The sequence below is a fragment of the Chelonoidis abingdonii genome, chromosome 14 (assembly GCF_003597395.2).
Source record: "Chelonoidis abingdonii isolate Lonesome George chromosome 14, CheloAbing_2.0, whole genome shotgun sequence".
Lineage (NCBI taxonomy): Eukaryota > Metazoa > Chordata > Testudines > Testudinidae > Chelonoidis > Chelonoidis abingdonii.
The window spans coordinates 26803391-26827574 of NC_133782.1; the positions used below are offsets into that span (position 1 = coordinate 26803391).

Consider the following 24184-nt stretch of genomic DNA (forward strand, 5'->3'; position numbering starts at 1 on the left):
TGTGAGGATTCATCCCTGATAACACACACAGGATCAAAGCAACAGCTGTCATAACCCTCACTAGCTTAACATGCAAAAATACAAGTATCCAGTCCTTTTAAAAAGTAATTTTTGCCTCCACACTCCAACAATGAGTTCTCTTGGTTGACTGTACACTACATCGAACAGTTGTACTTTGCTGTGGCTTGATCCAACGCTAGAGAGGCCAGCGAAGACTGAATCAGACTCATGGCGTGCAACTCGCAATCGGTATCAGCAGACCCAAACGGAGCACCTGCAATTCCCAATGAGGTTGATGACGCTGGGCCAATTCTACTAGGCAGCGACAATACACTATCTAACTAAAGCCAAGGGATTCATTTAATGCCACGTGTCCCCTCTCCTGACTCCACATCCAAAATGAGTTGTAAATTTTACATACAGAGGAGCTTTTTCTTTAACTGAGATTCTTATTTTAAGGAGATGAGATATTTCCCCAGCTTCAATTATTTTAAAACAATCTGAAATTTACAATCTACTTTCAGGCCTAAGAAACTTGATAGTATCCCTTTAATTATGGAGGTCATGAAAGTGATGGAGTAACCATCTTAAATCCCATTTAACATGCTATGCAGAATACTAGTAAATTAATTAGCTTTCCTGCAATTAAATACAAGCATTTTATTAGAATTACTTCCTTGCTAATTAAGTGGTGCTGAGCTAGAATCTGAGAGGCGCTACAGTCAAGCACAGTGAGCAGAGATCAGGAAGTGTTCAAGGCAACCCTGCATGTACACAGCCTAGCCACCACTGAAGTCCTCAAAATAGGGGGCCAGAGGTGGATCATGACACTTGAGTATGACTGTGCTAAAGTACCATCGGAGGAGAATTCCCCTGAACACAGGCTAACATATTCAGCTCTGTTGTGAGGCTCTTTGGTTCATTTCTCAGTCTTGGGCAGGGACCCAGACTGCGTCCCTAGACTAGTTCATTGGAAGAACAAGGCAGGGGTTATGAATGTAGCAAAGGCCCGTGTATCTACCCCGTGTGCACTTCCATAGAGAGAAGTGAGGGGACACATCTGTCAATGTTATAAGTAGGGCTCTACCAAATTCACTGTCTATTTTGGTCAATTTCACGGTCATAGGATTTTAAAAATAATACATTTCATTATTTCAGCTATTTAAATCTGAAATTTCACAGTGCTGTAAGTGTAGAGGTCCTGACCCAAAAAGGAATTGTGTGTGTGTGTGTATATATATATACACACACACACACACACACGTGGGGGTGTGTGTGACAAGGTTATTTTGTGGGTGGGTGGGGGTTGTGGTACTGCTACTCTTACTTCTGCGCTGCTGCAGACAGCAGTGCTGCCTTCAGAGCTGGGCAGCTGGAGAGCGGCGGCTGCTGGCCGGGATCCAGCTCTGAAGGCAAAGCCACTGCCAGCAGCAGTGCAGAAGTAAGGATGCCCTGGCATGGGATTGCCACCCTTACTTCTGCCCTGCTACCTGGAGAGCCAGTCAGCAGCCGCCACTCTCTGGCTGCCCAGCTCTGAAGGCAGCAGAGCAGAAGGATGGCAGGATATGGCATTGCCACCCTCACTTCTGCACTGCTGCTAGTGGGGCGCTGCCTTCAGAGCTGGGCACCCGGCTAACAGCTGCCACTCTCCAGCCCCCCTAAAATAACTTTGTGACTCCCTGCAACACTTTTGTGTCAGGACCCCGAATTTGAGAAACACTAGTCTCCTCCATGAAATCTGTATAATATAGGGTAAAAGCATACAAATAAAAATATAAATAAATAAATGGATATATACCTATCTCCTAGAACTGGAAAGGACCCTGAAAGGTCATTGAGTCCAGCCCCCTGCCTTCACTAGCACGACCTTGTACTGATTTTTGCCTGAGATTCCTAAGTGGCCCCCTCAAGGATTGAACTCATAACCCTAGGTTTAGCAGGCCAATGTTCAAACCACTGAGCTATCCCTTCCCACAGAGTTTGTGGTCCATGATGGTTTTTTTATGGCAGTGAATTTGGTAAGGCCCTCATTATACAGGGGCAACCACTGGTGTAGTAAGAACACATTGGGCTGCTTTAAATAAAACAAACCCATTTGCTATTATTTAAATCATCTTTGCTGAGGCCTCTTTTTAAATCACCCTTTGGCAAGGAAGCTGCTGTACTCTGCTAACATGCAATACGCCAGACCTACTGCTCTTGGATTTGTTCCAGTGAATTTCTACCTACTGCAATACATCCAGAGCTTTCTGGTACTGTTCACTGCATCCCCCCCATTACCCAGTATTCTGTTACCTCCTCAGTAGGGATTTATTCTGCCCTCTCTGTCACAGCTGCAGTAACAGGAGCCCAGGAAGGAGATTTATTCTCAAATTGTGTGATGACAGCCATGCTTTGGAACGGCTAGGGGGTCAAGAAAAGAGTTGTACCATTCAGAATTTGGGTGCAACTTGGCCTTCATTATGCCCTGCAAAAGACAGATCAGACCTGAACCTGCACTACTGAGAAGATGGTGATCTTAAACGTGCAGTTCAAAATCCCAGGGACACTTACTGCAATCATATGCCTGTTATGACATTGATGATATTTTCTTACACAGCTGAAACACCCAAATCAGATTGCCAAAACCTCAGTTGCCTCCTTCCAATGGATGACCAGGTCATATCTCTGGACAACAGACTAACTAATGCCTTTTCCATATTGGCCACAATAGATTTTTTACACTGGTTCTTGACACACGTCATGCCAGCTATGTTCTGTAACTGGTCTGCTTCAGATGAGCGAGGATTTAACTTCCATCCAGATCTGCTCTGACTCTTTAAACGCTCAAACTACCTCCCTTGAGTTTATCAGACTCTATATTAGTGTTTATTTTTGATACCAGGGATCGGCTTGCTGTGTCAGGGGGAGCTCTGGGGCTGGCGCCGGTCTACGGAAGAACCAGTGGGAAGGGGAGTCGTGTTGGAAGCTCCCCCTTGTGAAATGACCGGCACATTCTGAGCAGCATTGTTGGCCAGGAAACTGCAGCTGTGCTAGCAGCAGGAAGGAACAAAGTCATGCTGATCTAAAGGTTGCAGCTTTCTGGGACCAGTACTTTTGTTGACCTACAGTTGTGCCCTGGAACTAAAGGAACCATTTGCACCAGTGGTTGTCTGCCATGGAAATCTCTAATGAGAAAAACAGTTACTCACCTCGTAACTATTGTTCTTCGAGATGCGTTGTTCATATCCATTCCAATTAGGTGTGTGCACGCATGTGCACAGTCAAAGTTTTTCCCCTAGCAGCACCCGTCGGGTCAGCTGTGGAGCCCCCTGGAGTGGTGCCTCCATAACGCTATACATACGACCCTGCTGACCCAGGACCTCCTCAGTTCTTTCTTGCTGGTTACTCCGATAGAGGGAAAAGCGGGTGGGTTTGGAATGGATATGAGCAACACATCTCAAAGAACAGTTATGAGAAGATGAGTAACCATTTTTTCTTCAAGTGATTGCTCGTATTGATTCCAATTAGGTGACTCCCAAGCCTTACCTAGGTGGTGAGATCGGAGTTATGGAATCGCTGATTGGAGCACTGCTCTGGCAAAAGCTGCATCATCTCTGGCGTGCTGGACGATGGCACAATGAGAGGTGAACGTATGCACTTAGGACCAAGTCACCGTCTTGCAGATTTCTTGGATCGGGATCTAGGCCGGAACGCTGCCACTGAGGCCTGCGCCCTAGTGGATTGTGCCAGGGCTGATGTCTTGACCAGCTTGTAGCATGTGAGGATGCAGGACATGATCCAGGGAGATATTCTTTGAGATTAGACTGGTAGTCCTTTCATGTGGTCAGCCACCGCTATGAACTGGTTTGATTTCCTGAACGGCTTGGTGCATTCGATGTAGAAGGCTAACGCCTGCTGAACATACAAGGAGTGCAACCTCTGTTCACGGCTACTGGCATGAGGCTTTGGATAAAAGACAGGCAGGAACACATCTTGACTGGTATGGGAAAGAGAGACCACCTTAGGCAGGAAAGCAGGGTGAGGTCTGAACTGCACCTTGTCTTTGTGGAAAACTCTATAAGGTTGGTTGGAGGTAAGGGCCTTTAACTCAGACACACTTCTTGACGATGTGATGGCAGTTAGGAAGGCTGCCTTCCACGAGAGGTAGAGAAGGGAGCAAGTTGCCAGCGGTTCGAATGGGGGCCCCAACAACATGGAGAGGACCAAATTAAAGACCCGCGCAGGGACAGGCTGTCTTATCTGGGGATGTAGCCGTTCCAGACTCTTGAGGAACCATCCCACCATGGAGTTAATGGAGCCTGAAGTGGGGGTGTATGACGTTGGTCACACCAGCAAGTGAAACTCTTCCACTTTGCCAGATATATGGCCCTTGTGGAGGGCTTTCTGCTGCTAAGACAGACCTCCCTTATCTTCTCTGAGCACAGAAGCTCCATGGGGGTCAGCCATGAAGCTTCCAAGCCATGAGGTAGAGGGACCGTAGGTCTGAGTGATGAAGCCGACCTGAGTGATAAGGTCAGGGAGGAGCAGCAATGTGACCGGGCATCAACCAACATATCCATAAACGTGGTGTACCAGTGTTGTCCAGGCCATGATGGTGCCACCAGAATTATTTCCGCCCCATCTCTGCGGATCTTGAGTAGGATCTTGTGCACAAGAGGGATTGGGGGAAAGGCGTAGAGGAGACTGCCTCCCCAGGGTAGCAGGAATGTGTCTGCAATTAAGCCTGGGCTGCTTTTCTGGAAGGAGCAAAACATTGGCCACTTCCTGTTGCTCCGAGTGGCCAACAGGTCGACCTGGGGAAACCCCCCCACCTCTGGAAAATGGAGTGAATGACATCCAGCCGGATGTACCACTCGTGGCTGTGGAAGAACCTGCTGAGGTGGTCCCTAGTACGTTCTGGATTCCTGGCAGATATGATGCTTCCAGGTGAATGGGGTGAATTATACAGAATTCCCAGTCTGAGGGCCTCCTGGCAGAGGGACGATGACCAGGCTCCACCCTGCACCTCCTGCATAAGGAGTTGCTCGTGAGAAGGGTCCCTGAAGAGGGATGGGGAAGGTGTGTGGGAGGGAGGGTAGGAGCAGAATTGGAGAGAATATCCCACTTCTACCATGTGGAGCACCCAGTGTTCCAACGTTATTTGGGACCACGCACGGTAGAAGTGAGATAGACGGTTCAAAAAACACAGAGAAGGATCTGACATTGAGACAGGTGCTCTGTCCTTGGGCGCTTCTTCAAAATGTCTGGTTTGAGCCCGACAAAGGCTTAGTTGGGCCCTGGCCCTGCTGAGGGATGGGAAGGCTTATGCCTACCATTCCTACCCCTGCACCTGTAAAAATCCTGCCTCTGCTGAGGATATGGGCGTGGTTGCGGCAGTTGGGGCTTAAAGAGCCTTGAGGCCTGCAGCCATGAACTATGCCGCATAGCTATCCACGAAGATAAGGTACGCGCTGCCAAGTCTGCAGCATCCAGTGAGGCCTGTAAAGAGGTCCATGCCACCGCCTTGCCCTCTTCCACTATCGCTCCAAACTCCTCCCTGGACTCTGCTGGTACCAGCCCCCTAAAATTCAGCACTGAGTTCCAGGAGTTAAAGCGGTACCTGCTCCGGATTGGCTGCTAGTTGGCAATCCTGAGCTGCAAGCCCCCCTTGGAGTAAACTTTGCATATGAATAAATCCAGGCACTTGGTGTCCTTAGATTTAGGCGCTGGGGATTGCTGACCCTGCCTCTCCCTCTCATTTACTGCCAACACTACCAACGAGCAAGGCTGTGGGTGTGTGAACAGGTAGCTGAACCCCTTGGAAAGCATGAAGTACTTCCTCCCCACACCCTTGGCAGTGGAAGGGATGGAGCCTGGGGTCTGCCAAATGGTCTCTGCATTGGCTTATATAGTTTTGATGAGGGGATACACAGACCCTGGATAGTCCTGCTGGTGCCAGGATGTCCACCTAGGGTCCTCCGATTCTACCTCCTCCTCAGCCTGCATGTTCATATTCTGTGCCAGCCTGAGCAGGAGTTCCTGGCAGGCACAGCTATCTATGGGGGCGGCCCCAAGAAAGAGGCCTATCACCACCTCATCTGGGGAGGATGAGTACACTAGTGGGGGAACTGGGTCCTCCGGACCCACTTGGTCCTTGGGGACCTCCTGCCCCGACTCTAGCTCCATGTCGGCCACTCCAGGGTCTGGCTCAGGAACTGGGGTGGGTTCCAGAGGAGGTGGTGCAACCGCCAACTCCTCTGCACCCCTAGGGGTAGGGCGACTGGCCGCTGCCTCCGGCACCCTAGGCTCAGATGCTACTGAGCCTCAGCCCTTGGACCGGGCACCCTGGGCCTGGTGGTATGCCCATGGGGTCCAAAATGGCCACTGTGCTGGCCATGGCCCTGCACTGACATCAGGTCTCTCCCATGTTGACTTGTGCTGGGGCCACTGTGACTGTTTGGACCCCAACTCCAAGTCCAAAGACGGGGACTGCAACCACGATGGCCATGGCGGTGCTGAGCGCAGCTGAGCCAGGGAGTGGTGCTGCAAAGCTGGGATGCGATACCATGACCTGGAACAGTCCCACAAGCAGGGTGAGCGCAGACAGACGGAATGGTGCCGATATGAATGGTGCAGAGATTGGGACCTACGGCGCGAAGGCGATCTGCGCCATGAGCAGGAGTGCTGGCGAGACCTGGATTGGTGCCACAAGTCAGACCTGCACCACACGCGCAACCGGCACTGGGACTCTGAGAGATACCTCCCCTCTGCAGGCTGAGTCGAAGGGGGGATCATCGCCGGCTTTCCCTAGGACTGCGCTGCCTGTGGCAGTATCGGAAGCTTAATGCGAAGGGCTGGGGACCTTGGTGCCGTCATTGCAATGAGGTCCCTGGCAGCCTCAGAAGTGTCTGGGATAGAAGGCAGTTCTACCTCCTCCACCACCAGATCCAGGGAGTCCAACTGCACTGGACTTGACGATCCCCCTTGTGGGGCCAAAATCAATGGTGCAGGCTCAAAAAGTTGTGCCACCGGGAGCTCCTCCCTGGGACGTGCCCCACTGGCCAGCTCCAATGGGGTGGGTCCTGAAGTGGGGGAACCTCTACTCCCTTGCTTCCAGTGCCGCTTCTGTGCCAGTGAATGGGATCAGTGCCAGGCCAGTCCCGCTGTCTTTGGTGTCGGGGAGTAATGGTGCTGCGACTCTCTACCAGAGTTCTTTCAGTGTGCTGCCTCTGCCACTGTGCTGGGTCCTGCTGCGCCGATGCAGGTTGCAGTCCAAGTGCTGCCTTCATAAGGAGCTGCTTCAATCTAAAGTCCCACTCCTTGGTTTGGGGGGAAAAGCCCTTACAATAGCCTGCATTTCTCTGACTGATGTGACACTTGTTTAAAGTGTCTGAGGGAAGCACGAGGTTCGCTCGTTGGCATGGGCTTGTTGCAGGACTTACATGCCTAAGTCCCAGGGGTTCAAGCCCTGCAAGTCCCCCAAGGAGAACACAGTTGAAGTGGAGGGTAAACCCCCCAGCTCGACAGCTAGCTAACTACTAGCCAGAACTACAATAACGAAGAACTAACTGAACAACTGTAAAATACGAACAGACCGAAAGAAGCTAGGGAAACGTGGAGATCTTGCAAAGCAAGAGGCCACAGTTCCAATGACCATCACTGGCGGTAAGAAGGAACTGAGGCAGCGCCGGGTCGGCAGGGTCATATATTGAGCGCCATGGAGGCGCCACTGCAGGGGGCTCCACAGCCAACCCGACGGGTGCTGCTAGGGGAAAAACTTTCCAACAACTGTGCACGTGGTGTGTACACACCTAATTAGAATCGATATGAGCAATCACACGAAGAAGAATCTCATTATCTGATCAGCCCAGAAGTGCAGTGCTAAATCATAGCAAAGAATGTAATTACATAGCTAATTGAAATTAGACTAATTATAATTTAACTAATTATACTGAATCTAATTAATTAGTTGCCATCTCTAGTGCAGGCTAATGCACTTCAATCCTGGACTGCAACCCCCCTCTCCTATTGCAATCTTGCATGTCTTCATTTTCACTTCTCATCCCATATGTACTTGGTCTGTCACACCCCTGGCATTCTGGTCTTGGGTCACTCCTGAGGAGACTCAATTGTGCCATTTTTATACCAAACCAGGTGATTATGTGCAAGAAAAACAAAAAAGGGCAACTAGACCCACTAAAACAACATTGTTTCACTTCATTTTTATAAATAAAGATCTATGGAGCAGAGGCTTCATCACAGAAACATCAGCAAAATGTGTCATGGCAAATCTTGATAAAGATGTGGGCTGCATCTAAGGCCCTGTCTACATTACAGAAGTTACCATGTTTAAGTACAAATTAGTGTAGTAAGAGGAGGCCCTGAGATATAAACCTTGGTATCAGAGGCCTGGTATGAGGCCTAAGGCCGGAACTAAAGTAATGGTCAAGACTTTGCTGACATAAAGCAAAGTTACACTGTGAGCCAGAGGCAGGCCCTGCTCACAGAAGCTGGCAAGGAAAGGGCTGATGCTGCGAAGAGAGACATACCTAAAAGGTACTGGACACCACATATCAGAACATTCACATACTCGTACGCTCCACACAGATAACAAAAACAAGCTGACCCATCCCAATGACAGGGCCCAAAGGGTAATGTGATGGATAGAGTTGTTTTGTTCAAACCAACATGTACAAGGTGAGAGGCAGCACCGGTTCTACCTTGCTACGTAGAGGGGTTGCACCTCAATATGTCAGGAGTGATGTGTAACTTGTTTGTACCACTGTACAAGAATGCACCTCTGAGTGGATGTCTTTGTCCAGCCTAGGGGGCAGTGAAAAGTCCTGCCACTGACTAAGCTGAGTCCATTGCCAGGGGGCACATATTCGCAGTATGTCCTGTAAAGTCTAGAGGGAACTATTACTGTGCTTCGTTAAACAATAAACCTGGCCAACGTGCCTTCGTACCTTACAGGAGTCTGTGGTCATTGGGGGTTCTCTCGGGGTCTGCTGTGTCAGCTATCTGTGCAGAGCCGGGGCAGCACACAGAGGGAACACGCACGCAGCCAACTGATATCAACATTGAACAGAGCAGAGCACCACACCGGTAGCATCGAATGACAATTAGTACCATAAACTCTCACTGTGGTCCCACTGGGAGACTGTGATTCAACCTTGGGGAGATTCTTATACTAAAGCTTTGTTCCTTAGTAGATTTTTTCCCCTCCTGTCCACACAAGCAAGAAGAAATTATAAACAGTTGGGTCACAATCATATTTCACCTTGGTTACTTCTGTAGTGTAGAGCCAAGATGTATGGCAGGATTAAATGAGCTATCTCCCTCCCCCTCCCCCACCAATGCCTTTCCTCTTCCCTCCAAGCAGCCCAGTGACCCACACCTTGCTTCTCCTGACCATTGTTCTCACTATGCTCTAAGCATGGGATCCAGGTGTAGCACTAAACTTTAAATAAAATTCCTCAAAGTCAGGATATTGGTTTCATCACAGCCAGACGTCCCATCACAAACCCCACAATAACGTAATCACACTGCTGAGTTTCTCTTAGATTAACAATGGCAGAACCGTTTGTAGAAGTGAACTGCCAACAAACCAACCTCACAGCTTCCATTGCTAAAGGGAACATGTAATTACAAGCGCAAGTTTCATATCAGGAAAGGAAATGATGACAGGAAGACCAGCTCTTGAAGTACTTTTATAAAAGGATTTAACTTTCTGAGATACTTTTACAGTTACCTGAGTATTTGAAATTACAGTTCAAGGAAAATTCAACAATGGAATTTCAGTGCAGTATTTTACAATCCAGTGCTGCTGCTCCTAGTTCATACACTAGTTCACTAGAGCACATATTCACAAACTATGATTCTGAAAGAAAATGAAAAGTCACCCCCCCCCCCCCAACACAAAAGCAGGAAGGGGGGCTGGAGATACCAACAGAGTGGAAGATGTTTAGATTACAAATCCAGTGCAGAGTGTTAGGAAAACATGAAGCAAATAAATGGTGAGTTATACCACAGTTTCCTTTTTTGCCATATATTAAAAACTGCAATATATTTGGTCACAAATTATTTTTCCTTTTATCAACTGTATAAATTAATATATATAATTTTATACTTAGGGCCCTACCAAATTCATGGCCATGACAAAAACCCGTCACAGACCTGCAATCTTATCTCCCCAACCTTCCCCCCCCCAGTGAAATCTGGTCTTTTATGTGCTTGTACCTAAACAGATTTCACAGGTGAGAGCAGTGTTTCTCAAATTGGGGGTCCTGACTCAAAAGGGAGTTGCGGGGGGCTCACAAGGCTATTTTAGGGGGGTTGCTGTGTTGCCACCCTTACTTCTGCGCTGCCTGCAGAGCTGGGCGGCTAGAGAGCGGCAGCTGTTGGCCAGGCGCCCAGTTGAAGGCGGCGCTCCACAGCAGCAGCACAGAAGTAAGGGTGGCAATACCATACCATGCCACCTTTACTTCTGTGCTGCTGCCTTCAGAGCTGGGTGGCTGGAGCGTGGTGTCTGCTGGCTGAGGGCCCAGCTCTGCAGGCAGCAGTGCAGAAGCAAGCGTAGCAATATCATACTGTGCCATCCTTACTTCTGTGCTGCTGCTGGCAGTGGCTCTGTCTACAGAGATGGGCTCCCGGCCAGCAGCTGCTGCTCTCCAGCTGCCAGCGGCAGCACAGAAGTAAGGGTAGCAGTACCAAAACTCCCCATGCAACAACCTTGCGATCCCCTCCACAACTCCTTTTTGGGTCAGGCCCCCTACGATTACAACACCGTGAAATTTCAGATTTAAATAGCTGAAATAATGAAATTTACAATTTTAAAACTCCTATGACCGTGAAATTTACCGAAATGGACCATGAATTTGGTAGGGCCCTATTTATACTGCAGCAAATTTTAAGTAATGACCCTTTTACGACACATTTCATTAATATGTTAACATTTTCTGAACTACCCAGAAATATTAGACTGTGTTAGCTGTAACAGCAGTGGATCAAAATTGTTATGAGAAAATTAACGTTTTCATAAAGCAAAATCCCAAACAGAGTTATGGTAAATCTCATGTAGAGACAAAGTGTCAGTTTACTCCAATTTACAGGCTGCTAAATCAATTTAAGAAAGGCATATACATGTTCATTAATCTCTACCGAAGATCACTTGGAGTCCAAATTCACTTTACCCATCACGCGGTATGCCAAATTGTGTGCTTATGCACATGATGTTTTCCCCAGGTCCCCATAAAGAGCAGAAGAGTGCATTAATTGCTCATATTAATTCCTTTTTATTTCAACATAACATGCTGTAAAAAATTAACAGATTTGTTACCATTTACAATGCTTACAAAGCAAAATGTATTTTAAAAGCAATTTTTAGTTCTGTTTTCAGAAATATTGCTAATTTAACACTTACTATAAACCTATTTTTAAATGTTAACATTTTGGCCAAAATTCATTATTTCATTTTACATATTCATTTTTCAGTGAAGTATTTCCTATTTGCAATATTTTAACATGACTTCTCGTGCTTGGGATATCCAGCCCCCTTTTCCCCTCCCTAATACAGCAGTAAAGACATATAAACATGCCATTTAAATTAAAGGAAGAAATGGAGTAAGTGAGACCCCAGACTGCAAAAATATATACAAGCATTTACCTTTTTCCTGAACTAAACATTTCAACCATAAAAATATTAAACAGCCACACCCTATAGAACTAGGGCTATGGCTATCTCAATTATAACTATTCTTTGTTTTAAAAATATAGGGCAGAAAGCCTTCTCGGTGATATTTATACATTAATATTTCTAGGTCCTTACAAGAATCATTATGCAGAACACAAAAATTATTTTCCATAGCTTAATCTTGCATTATCTCATTTAATCTTATCTCTCTCTTGTAAATACGTTAGCTAGCTAGGCTTCATTATAAGAATTATCAACAGAAAATATTTATCAGGCTTTTGTTCCATGAGCCATATGTTGTAAGATATCCATCGGATGTTTTGGGAGCTGGCAGACATTCGTCCAGGTGAGAGAGTCAGTTCACTTCTCATCCACCAGGGAAAAGATAAAAGTGGGTCCATTTCTCTAAAACCAACAACATGTTTACATGCATTTCTTGGACTATGCATGGCAAAGAAAGTAAAACAGTACAGAGGTCTAAGCCATTCTCCCTTCTTACAAGCATATATTGACGAACAACTGATACCTTTGCATGATCTGCTACAGAAAAACCGTCACAATAAATGGTAGGAAACATTTTCTTCTGAGATGGAAGCTTGATTGGACAGTGCCCATCTGTCCTCTTCCAGCTCTAATATCAGAAGCCTTCCAAAGGGCATTGTGACAGTGGCATGTAGGCATTAACATGCACTACTGCCATTTCAAGTCTCTCTCTCTCTTCCCATAGTTAGAAACTCATCCCACTGAAGTTTCACCATCTGGAGGGAGGAAGGCCAGGGAGAGAGCTGACCATATACAGAAAGTGCATTAATTCCAAAAGAGGAAGTATAATGTAAAATACTATTGTATGCAGCTAGAGAATTGTAATACTAAGACTATAACGGGAAGTGAAAGGTGTTATCCGTCCACATCAGAAAGAGAAAACACTACAGAAGTTACTGCTCAGAAGCAACTCAGGGTTGAGTTAATCTGAACACATTAGTTCTAACCTCTACGGAGTTACTGAATTTACTGATATAGCAACATTTGGAAGTCTGCAATCCTTGACTAAACTTTAATTGTCTCTTAGCCAATTATAGCACATCAGTTCTCCACTAAAATTATAAGCAAGGCTGCTTTATAGCCATGTTTTAGAATCCAGTTACATGCTATCCCTTTTCCTGACAACTGGATACAATCTTAGAACTATTTGATTGGGCACTTAACAGCAACATCAAGTCTACTTTCCATTAACTCATTTGACAAGAAACATCAGTTTGCAAATGTATTCAGTGCATTTACTTGCAATCCCAGGTAGTCTCGTCTTTTGCAAAATGAGTGTTGAAGTACCACAGTGTTAATATTATATCTGACATTAAGTGTGTGTATTATACGGAAATGGATCAAAATTCTTCTGAGATTGGAGAGGGTGCTCAAACACAGCAACAACCTCAGACAGGTTATCATGCCAGAATTAACAGGATTTAAAAAAACAAAACCAAAGCTATACTCTGGACATGTGCAGTAGTTCTGCACCCCCTTAGCAATGATCTGAATCAAGATGAAATGTGAAAAAGCTCCAAGGGGGGGGGGGGGGGAGGGGGAAACAGTTAGGCCACACTTGAGTAAGAATCACCACCACAAGCAATGGATTTGCTCATAGTATCCAGAGACTGGTTACAGGTTGGCTCTAATAACACTGCTGTAAAGAGGCTCATGAGGATGCTGCAGCATTGCAGCTACCAATGGACTTCCCAGTGCATCAGTAGCAAAAGAAATGCTACTAAAAAGGAAAGAGACTAGTTTTAAAAAAAACTGTCATTAAGGAGGACACATCTAATTAAGAAAGAGTGAAACAAAACAGAGCCAAGAGCGGTATTAACTCTCTAGTTAGGTCAGATATCATTTGTAGCTGAATAATTTCCTGATTTGATTTCTGGAAGGGCTCTGTAGAAATCCAGAGTTAGTGGGGATAAAGTCTCAGGATAACATCCATTTACTTACACACTAGTAATTGTTTAAGTAAATCCTAGTCAAGTTTACTTTACAATGAGATGTGCAACAAGCAGAGGAAGTGAAGAACGTACACCACACAAGTTCATGTTCCTCAGGGTGCAAATTCCCACGTGATTACTCTTGCCCAAATCCTTCTGTTTCTTCAATTGCAAATAATAATTTTTCCTTCAGCTGCTCATAACTCTTGTAGGGTGGCAGGTCCAAGCGATTGAAACTGAAAATAAAAATTAGACAACTTCTAAAAAAGAATGAAAAAAAAATCAAACACACAACAAAAACTATGATGTTACTAACAGATACACCTTGAACACAAATCCAGGGTACTCAACTCCCCACTATCCAGAGTAGAAATCACACTTATTACACAGCTATTTATTTTATATTTAGATGGAGAAAGAAAAAAAATCCACTGATAGCTCTGGTCTAGACATTTTCAAAAGGTGACAAGTGATTTCAGATGCCACTATTTTTGGGTGCAAATCTTGACACACTTGAAAAAGACTGGATTTCCAGACGTCTGGTGCACTTATCCACTGAAAATCAGATCCCTTTAAAGTGTTAAGCTAGGCACCCAATCACTTTAGCAGGAATATAAAGCTAAAATGCTTACCCAATCCCAAACTGCCTACCCATCCCTTCACAGGTGGAGAATTTAATATCACAACAGATAGATTCTCATGATTTATTCACAATAGTTTTCAAAAAATTTAATGAAGCTGCCACAGAATTTTCAGTATGCTGTACCACAATGCCACAGAATATGGGGACCGTACTGTATGTTAACGACAGATTCTGGTTGTTGAAAGGTTCAAGTTATTTTGGAGTGAATAAGGGCAGGATTCTAACAATATACAATAATCAACTAAACTTTCAAGTCATGAGAAATTTGAGCTTCTCTTGATGCAGGAAGGAACAAATTTAGTATGTTAAAATGGCAACAGTCAGACTGTGTTGGCATTCAATCATCTTTGCATAAGATTTACCACAGCCGGAAACAATTCCCACAGGGACCCTTACACCTTTTGAAACTGGAAATTAATTGAGACATTCCTTTGGCCAGATGTTTATGTAACCCACACTAAGCATGACTGTCTCCTGACAGTGACTGCACCACAAAGACAGAGTTATGGGTCCTTGCCTCTGTGCTAACAGATTTTATCTTTTAGCTCAAGCAGTAGAAGCTCATGCTTTTAGATCTGGAGGTTCGGGGTTCAATGACTGCAGGTGACTTGCCTAAGGATATTCTTACAAAAGACAGCTGGCTGTGAGCTAAGAGTAAAGTTTTATTTATAGAAAGTGCAGCTACAAGGGAAGAAATTGCTATACAAGAAACAACTTGCAGTCAAGAGTTACAGCTATGCATAATTTCTGACTATCTTGGCTCCATTTTTTGTGTCAATACTTTATTTTTTCTGAAACACTCATCTCAGCTACAGAGCACTTGTCCAGTGTATCCCCATTACCACACTCCCAAAAGCAGTCTCTATCATTTGTGCCTTCCCTGCCATACTCCAAAGCATTAATAAATTTCATGCAATACAAATACTTGGCTCCTAACATGTCCATCAAAATATGCCAAGCACCAATCAACTGGAACACAACCAGTGACAGAAGAAATGCTATATATCTGCATCTAGCAGTAGAATAACTAGGATTGTGTGATGCTCATCAGTTTCTTTTACAGGCAGTGGGTATTGTCTGCTACAGCTGGCCAGAAAAACAAGTGGAGGGTAATAAAAAATGTAGATCAAGTTTAAAAAAAAAAGGTTGATTACCCACTGGAAACAAATATGTGGCTCACTAAGGTTTAGAGCAGGGGTAGGCAACTTATGGCACGCGTGCCAAAGGCGGCACACAAGCTGACTTTCAGTGGCACACAGACTGCCCGGGTCTTGGCCACCGGTCTGGGGGGCTCTGCATTTTAATTTAATTTTAAATGAAGATTCTTAAACATTTTAAAAACCTTATTTACTTTACATACAACAATAGTTTAGTTATATATTATAGACTTATAGAAAGAGACCTTCTAAAAACATTAAAATGTATTACTGACACACGAAAGCTTAAATTAGAGTGAATAAATGAAGACTCGGCACAGCACTTCTGAAAGGCTGCTGACCCCTGGTTTAGAGTAAGAACTATAGAATTGTTTTGGCACTACACTAAACTACGATTCAGTTCAAAATGATTATCCATACTTAGTTAGGGCCTGACTCCAAAAGGTCATGGGCATTCTCCACTTTAGCTAAATCTAATGTAGGATTTGCAGAATACAGGGTGATTACAGCTGTAAAGCAGATTCCAGGCCAGAGTGAATTTTTGTTTGTAATCTCTGGACCCCTACATATTTCTGAACATCATTTATGCTTACAGTCCCAAGACAAAATGTTGCTATATTAACCCATTGCTAAAAGATTAAAGTAGTCTATCAGTAACAAAGGATTATTAGACGGAAAATAATGTTCTAATCTAATGAGTACTCACCAAGTATGACTTCTAGGTAACCAGTTTTCTTTTCCAACTTTTTCAATACAAAACTTTTGGGGTCCATTGCTCCCTGCAATAAAAATCAAGTATTTTAAAGTGATTCTCATGCCAGCTACAAATATGGGTAAATGTGGGATATAACTAGCTTTCCTTAATGCAGTAGATAATATACTACCCATCAAATCTAAAGCACCTCAGAAAGAAAAGATCTTTACGGGTGATAGAAGAATAAAGAAGTGTGCCTCCAATCACTCATCTCCAGCCAGATCAAACCATTTACATAGTGAAATGCACAAATTTAAAGAAATGGTCTTGAAGGAAGTCTGGGGGCACTTGAGATCAGTGTATGTTTTTCTCCACCCTGTCATAGCTGAAATATAATGGGGAATTATGAGAATAGCTAGTGAAATGTATTTGGTTTAATTCATTGCAAAAAAAAGCTGTTCATAAACAATCACAAAATACAGTTTTGTCCTTTTCAAAAATGAGCTAATATATTAGAAGGATTATTCTGCATACCCATGAGGTCAGCAAATCCTCCAACTGGTAATCTGCATGTTCCTGTAACAAACTGGAGTAGTCGCATTCTCTTCTCATTATCTATTTCTTTCACAAACTGAAAGGGAATAAATATCAAACATATGTAGGTGCACCTTCTACACACACAATTATTTTCACAAAGAACATCAATGACCATAAATTAACCAATTAGTTATATTACTGTGAAAAGCCTCTGGAGCAGTAATAGTTTGCATTAATAAAGTATCTCTCAGCACCTTACAAAGTTAGGGAAACATTATAACCCCCATTTCACAAATAAGGCACTGAATAGAGTGGTTAAATTGCTTGCCCAAAAGAACACGAGTTAGGTGAAGAGGAAGATGAAAAGTTACATATTATGTCACATTTAAGTTATTTGGTCTCTTTATTCAGAATTAAGAACATGTTGGGTTTCTGTCTGCATAAGTGACTATCAGAATTTTCTTTGGAGTGCATCAAGATAGCTCCTAATTATTTTTATTTTAGGAAAGACAGAAGATAGGTTTCTGAAAAATATTCTAAAATATTAACTCTCCAAGAGGTGATCATTTAATACTATACTGTTCTACTCTCCATTTTGAACATCAGACACTCGGTATCCAACATTTGATATAGAATCATAGAACTGGAAGGGACTTTGAGAGGCCATCTAGTCCAGGCCCCTGCACTCAAGGCAGGACTAAGTATGGTCTAGACCATCCCTGACAGGTGTTTATTCAACCTGCTCTTAAAAATCCCCAGTGATGGAGATTCCACAACCTCCCTGGGCAATTTATTCCAGTGCTTAACCACTCTGACAGTTGGGATGTTTTTCTTAATGTCCAGCCTAAAATCACCCTTGCTGCAATTTAAGCCGGACTGCTTCTTGTCCTATCCACAGAGGTAAAGAATGATTTTTCTCCCTCCTCCTTGTAACAACCTTTTATATACTTGAAAATTGTTATATTCCTCTCAGTCTTCTCTTCTCCAGACTAAACTCCTCCAATTTTTTCAATCTTCCATCATGTGTCATGTTTTCTAGATCTTTAATCACTTTTGTTGCTCTTCTCTGGACTTTCTCCAATTTGTCCACATCTTTCCTGAAATGTGGCGCCCTGAACTGGACACAATACTACAGTTAAGGCCTAATCAGAGTGGAGTAGAGCGGAAGAATTGCTTCTCGTGTGTTACTTACAATACTTCTGCTAATACATCCCAGAATGCTGTTTGCTTATTTTGGAACAGTGTTACGCTGTTGACTCATATTTAGCTTGTGATCCACTATGACCCCCAGATCCCTTTCCACACTACTCCTTCGTAGGCAGTCATTTATCATTTTGTGTATGTGCAGCCGATTGTTCCTGGAGTACTTCGTGTTTGTCCTTATTGAATTTCATCCCATTTACTGCTAACGTTTGGCTGGAAGGTTGCCTTTCTACTGGTGTAACGGAACACATCCTTCCTGGGAATATATTCCCATTTTGATGGCAGTATTAATATTAGGGGAGGAAGGAAGAGAGTAGAATGTAATTTTGATAACAGAAAAATTATGCTCAGGTTGGATAACTAAACTGTACTGCCTATCACCAACAGCCAAACATCTAGTTCTCCAAGCATCAAGGCAGTCATAAGGGAATTAATGTCTCCAGCACCTGCAGGAGAATATGTATTTCCAGGCTTGCTGTATGCAGGGACTGATAATAGCATCATTAATGCTGTCTCCATTTCAGATTCACAATTTGTAATAAAGCCCGTGGGAATACAAAGGGACAGCTGGGCAGGATGCTGGAATCCCTTTAGTGTTTTGGGGTTCAGAACTGTCAGTAGTGCCAGTCGCTAGCTGCCCCTACCAGGCAGGTTTTAACAGGGTTCCTCAATTTAGGAGGAAACAAGCCTCTCTGATCTTAGGTCCACCCCAGCAGAAGTTGTGGAATGCTTTATCATAAAGCTGAAAACCAGCAGCATTGCTAGGACAACTACTTCTTCGCACTTTATGGCCATTTCTTTCTTTTAGCAGGTAGCATGTTTTCCTGATCTGTGTAGGGCTTTATTAATAAGACATGACAGAAGGATGGGCTTTGCTGCACGTTCTTAGAGAGAAAGACCACTTACTTTCTCGTAACTGTTGTTCTGAGTTGTGTTGCATATGTCCATTACACTGTAGGCATCTGCTCTGGTGCTGGAGAATTTTCCCTAGTAGTACCCACTGGGCAGCCCTGCCCACTGCTCAGCTCCTTGCAGGGCGGAAAGGGTGGAGAAGCCTCACCCTCTCCAATTTCTTTGCACTAGAGCCCAGTGGTAGACTCTGATGCACTGGGGTGGGTCGTGTAACAGACACATGCAACACATTTGAAAAACAGCAGTTAAAAAAGGTCAGTAACTGTTTTTCCTTCTTGGAGTGCTTGCATATGTCCATTATATTGTAAGTGATTCCCAAGCTGTTACTTCAGGAGGTGGGGCCCCAAGTCTCATCAGAAGAGGCACTGTAGGACTGCCTGGCCTACGTCTGCATCTTCCCTTGAAGCAACAGTCTGAATGTCTGGTAAAAGTACAGAGCGAGGACCATGCTGTTGCTCTACAAACATCTACAACTGGAACATGTGCCAAAATGCAGCCAAGGTTGACTGGGCTCGAGTCAAGAGTGCCATGAGACTATCAGGAGGCATTACTCCCTTAGCAATATAAACCTTTATGATCCAACTAGTGATTCGTTTAGAGAGCCTCTGAGCTGTTCTTGGACCTCTCGTATGTTCTGCTTATGACACAAAGTGTTGGGAAAAGGCCTTTTTGGGCCTTGTCCTATTTAGGTAAAAAGTCAATGCACACAAATGTCCCGGGTGTTGGAGTCTCCTTCCATTCCTGTGCATATGTGGCTTTGGAAAGAAAACTGGCAGGTAAACTGGTTCACAGGGAAGTCAGAGCCCACTTTAGAGAGAAACTGAGGGAGCAATCTAAGCTGGACATTGTCTTTGTAGAAAATGTGCACGGTGGATCTGTGACCAATCCATTTAGGTCACCTACCCTCCTGGCAGAGAACATGGCCACTAAAAAAAAATGCTAGCTTTGATGAAAGGTGCAGAAAAGAGCATGCCAACAGCTCTTTGGAGCGTCCATAAACACGACAACACCAAATTCAAGTCCTAGGAAGGTGTCATTTTTTCCCCCGCCAAAAACACCAAGCTTTTTAGTGCCATTGTCATGGGGTGACCTTAGCATGGCCCTGACAAATTCTCTCATTCACTGTGGCGACATCTAAAAAGCCAGGATTGCATGTAAATAGAACTGCTCAAATCCTGGGATGGAATCTGGTATTTTCATTTTGCTTGTTTGGCCACTGGAGAATGAAGGAAGGTGTCAGCCAGATCATTTTGTCTTGCTGCATGATAGCCTAACATAAAGAACATAAGAACGAACACACTGAAACAGACTAATGATCCATCTATCCCAGTATCCTGTCTTCTGTCAGTAGCCAATGCCAGGTGCTTCAAAGGGAATGAACAGAACAGGCAATTGAATGATCCATCCTGTCGTCCACTCCCAGCTTCTGGTAGTCAGAGGCTAGGGACACTCAGACCATGGAGTTACATCCCTGACCATCTTGACAAATAGCCATTGATGGACGTATTCTCCATGAACTTGTCTAATTTGTTTTTGAATGCCATTATAGTTTTAGCCTTCGCAATATCCTCTGGCAGTGAGTTCCACAGGTTGACCGTGTTGTCTGAAGAAGTACTTCCTTTTGTTTATTTTAAACCTGCTGCTTAATAGTTTCATTGGGTGACCCCAAGTTCTTGTGTTATGTGAAGGGGTAAACAACGCTTCCTTATTCACTTTCTCCACAGCATTCATGATTTTATAGACCTCTATCATAACCCCCCAGTTGTCTCTTTTCTAAGCTGAACAGCCAGTCTTTTTAATCTCTCTTCATATGGAAGCTGTTTCATCCCCCTAATCAAATTTGTTGCCCTTCTTTATACCTTTTTCAATTCTAATATATGTATATTTTTTGAGATGGGGTGACCAGAACTGCATGTAGTATTTAAGGTGTGGGTGTACCATGGATTTATATGGTGGCATTAGGATATTTATTGTCTTCCTATCCATTTCTTTCTCAATGGTTCCTAATATTCTGTTAGCTTCTTTGATTGCCACTGCACATTGAGCAGTTGTTTTCAGAGAGCTAACCATGACTCCAAGATCTCTTTCTTGAGTGGTAACTGTTAATTTAGATTCCATCATTTTGAATGTGTAGTTGGGATTATGTTTTCCAATGTTCATTACTTTGCACAAATACAATGGCACTGGATGTATTATGGTAGCACAGACTTGTTTTGTGATTTTGGTTTTTGCTCATCATGCTGTAGTATCGTCCCACCCCTTCTGTAATTCTTATTTTTAAAAACAAAGGAAAAAATCAACCACAAACCTGCCAAAACCACATAATCTGTTTGCTTGTCCTGGTGTAGTGCCGATAAATAGTGTGTCTCTGCCAGTCATTCAAGTCAATCTCTTGCATTCCGCATAAAAGCACCTTTTTGGGGGGAAAAATATAGAGGTATAAGGTAATATTTTGTTTCAATGGCTTCTATATGGTGGCAGCAAAGGACATGTGTGCTTGCACTTGGAAACACCTAGTATGACTGTATATTCGCTTTTTATTTTATTTTCAGGTGGCTCCTTGGTTCCACCAATCAGTAAGCAGTAATGCTGGTGACCTCACGGACACAGAGCTTTATTCAGACCTGCTACAGGAAAGGGGAATCACTGATTATGAAGAAACAAGATAGAATGGGATAATCTTCCCTAATGAAAAGATGAATAACTGCTTGTTTTTGAACCTCAAATATAGAGCTCAGTTAAAAGAAATATTAAATTTGACTACTGAGTGTGAACCATAACACTGCTCTCTTCTGCGTATATAAAACTTTTCCATATTTTTGTTTTGAAATAAAAAATGCTTCCTAGAGGGAAATGTTAACCAAAGAAACTGTTTAGGAAAAATTTTCACCACTAACCAACAGTTTCTTCAACAATCACACAGCTCTGTTTTGCAAATTGAGGGCTGGACTCTCACCGAGTCTTGTTAACTTTAACATCAACTGTGCCTACTTGTACCCAAATAAGTCCCTCACCTCTAGTTCCTTGGCATCAAAGTACTGCAAGTACTGCTGTGGAAGAATTTCATTGAAGCCTTCAAAGAAAGCTTGTGTCTGTTCTTCAACACCGCGGGAGAGTCTCCATTCTGCTACCAGCCTGGAAAAGGAAAAAGATAAGGTAATCTGTCATTTAAACTGTCCCATGCTGCCCAGATCCACATTTCTTTTGTTAGCCTACTTTGTGATGAACTGTGAACTATGTTAAAGAATATTATGGAAAGTTCTGAGGACAAAACACCACTTAATTTGTAACGTATCTCAATATAGCACAAACCAGCATTAAAGTGAAGTTAAAACCTTCCATTTCTGACCATTACGCTAAGAAAAGGCTTACATGATCAAAGAGGAGGCAGTATCTATCCAGCGATTACACTAATGAGTGCACAGCAGTCCCTAGGTATTTGAGAAAAAAGAAAGGTTTTTTTTGTCCAATATTCTCCCCAGAAATCTCAGTCATTAACCATGAAAAGGTAAAAACTAGGTCAAATTGTACTGGTGAAGGTAATGAGGACTGCTAGCTTACCAAGAAACGACTATGTCCATTTGGAAAGTTCCATATTTGTGTCTGTTAATCATGAAACTTTGCTCTGTGGCAGAAATTCCACTCTCCATAAATAAAAGGGTGAAAAGCAGGCAGGAGACCCGGAGAACCTGAACCCGGGGAGAAGCAGATATTATGCTGAATTCAAGCCTAACCTGTCAGGAGAATTGGAGTCTAGAGGAGAGAAGGCTAATTTCTGGTATCAATTCTAGCAACTCAGGAGACAAAGCAGGACACAGAAAGAGACAGAAAATTGGGAGTGCAATAGGAATCCAAGCTTTACATGGGCTGCTGAAAGCTAAGAGAGAAGGTTTTTTGTTTTGTTTTGTTTTTCCCCCCTAGATTCTATTCAGGAGGTTTTCTATTATTAATATCTCCCAAAATATAAAAGTGCTCCCTATCTAATGTGTTACTCTTTGTTTGACTTGTGTTATTTATTTAGAAATGTTCAATACAGTTTGACACTTCATCACAGCTCACTCATGTAATTATACCAAGACCTGCCAACCAACAGTAATCTTAACAGAATAAATAATTTAGAAATGAAAAAAATGAGATTCACTTTATTCTGTGCCTCCAATACACATCGTTAGTGTAAGGTATTCATACTGCAGCAAATATGGTGGAATTGACTTCAATATTAACAAGTTTATTTGGCCCATACATTCCTGCATTCTCTTTGCTAGTATTCAAGATAACAGCGTCTTTTTTAAACAAAGATCCCTCCTACCCAACACATCTTCAGAATGTTTCTGTAATGAAGTCAATCTCATATTTATGAAATCACAGTATTTTCCAGGCCTATGACTGTGACATCACAAAATAAGCATTTTGATTGCACTGCACGTGCAGCTAACAGACAACTTTTAAACATTTTTTGATAGACAATAAGACAAACATTAAAAAACATGCGAGATGTAAACAAATGTTTTAAATCTGACAGTATAAAAGTGGTAGCTAGTATCTCAGTGGACTCTGAAATGGTTTATAATCTGACGTTCAAATTTTTGACTATCAGAGCACATTGGACATTAAGCTTGAACATCTTCAGTACAAGAGTGGCTCTTCAGCTTCTTTTAAAAGTCACTCTTCAGAAATGGCATCCAAAACAGTCACTTGCTGCTAATAGTATCAGTTATTCATTGAAAGGATTTCTGCGGCGCTTTAAATTATGAAGCTAGATAAATTCAACTTTTGCTTTAATTAGGGAAAGAAACAGATGGAGGTAAAGGAATAGATAAAAAAATCCTAATTTGTTCTTACTTAATATATTCGTCTTTATTTTCTTCTGTGACCAGAATGTTGCTACCATTAGGTTTCAAATCGTGGCTCTTTATTTCACCTAGAATTTCTTTATCCACTGAGAAATACATTTCCAAGCCACATTCTTCAATATTGTTTTCTCTGCAACAAACAAACATCATGTATTGTAAATAACTGCCAAGAGGTCACGTGCTAACTAGATGAGGTTTTTAATCAAGAGTCTTATTAAGTCAACTTTTTCGGAGTTCATGACTCAAGTTAAGAATCACTTTTGACTACAGGCTTTTCAAAAAAAGCTATGTGATGTTACATGTACACTTTCCTACCTGCAGGCTGAACAGTAATTTAGTTGGATGACTGCATCAGCAACACATGCCCTCTCATAATTACAAGGATTGTTAATTGTAATTTCCCTCTTGTAGGTCTTTCACCAGTGCTTTTCTGTCATTTTCAGCTTGTATAGAATGTAGCATTTGATGTCTGGAGTTAATGTGATCATACTGTATCAAAAAAATGCATCCCTGCATTTCCCGCTTCCCCATTTTAGCT

The 24184-nt window shown here is 43.2% G+C and overlaps 1 protein-coding gene across 3 annotated transcripts in view; it reads right to left on the reverse strand.

Annotated features, from left to right (window-relative positions):
• Nucleotides 1-9679: 9679 nt before the first annotated feature.
• Nucleotides 9680-24184, reverse strand: part of ITCH (itchy E3 ubiquitin protein ligase) — a 112876-nt gene continuing 98371 nt past the window's right edge. For 2 of the 3 annotated variants that reach the window (XM_032780885.2, XM_032780886.2), the window contains 6 exons: nt 23636-23776; nt 21808-21928; nt 21102-21206; nt 16676-16772; nt 16154-16226; nt 9680-13883 (listed from right to left, as the gene is read on the reverse strand). In XM_032780885.2, coding sequence (XP_032636776.1) covers nt 13784-13883; nt 16154-16226; nt 16676-16772; nt 21102-21206; nt 21808-21928; nt 23636-23776 — 637 coding nt within the window. In that variant the 3' untranslated portion in view covers nt 9680-13783. The remainder of the gene's footprint in view (nt 13884-16153; nt 16227-16675; nt 16773-21101; nt 21207-21807; nt 21929-23635; nt 23777-24184) is intronic. The other variant, XR_012656996.1, reaches the window with a different exon arrangement.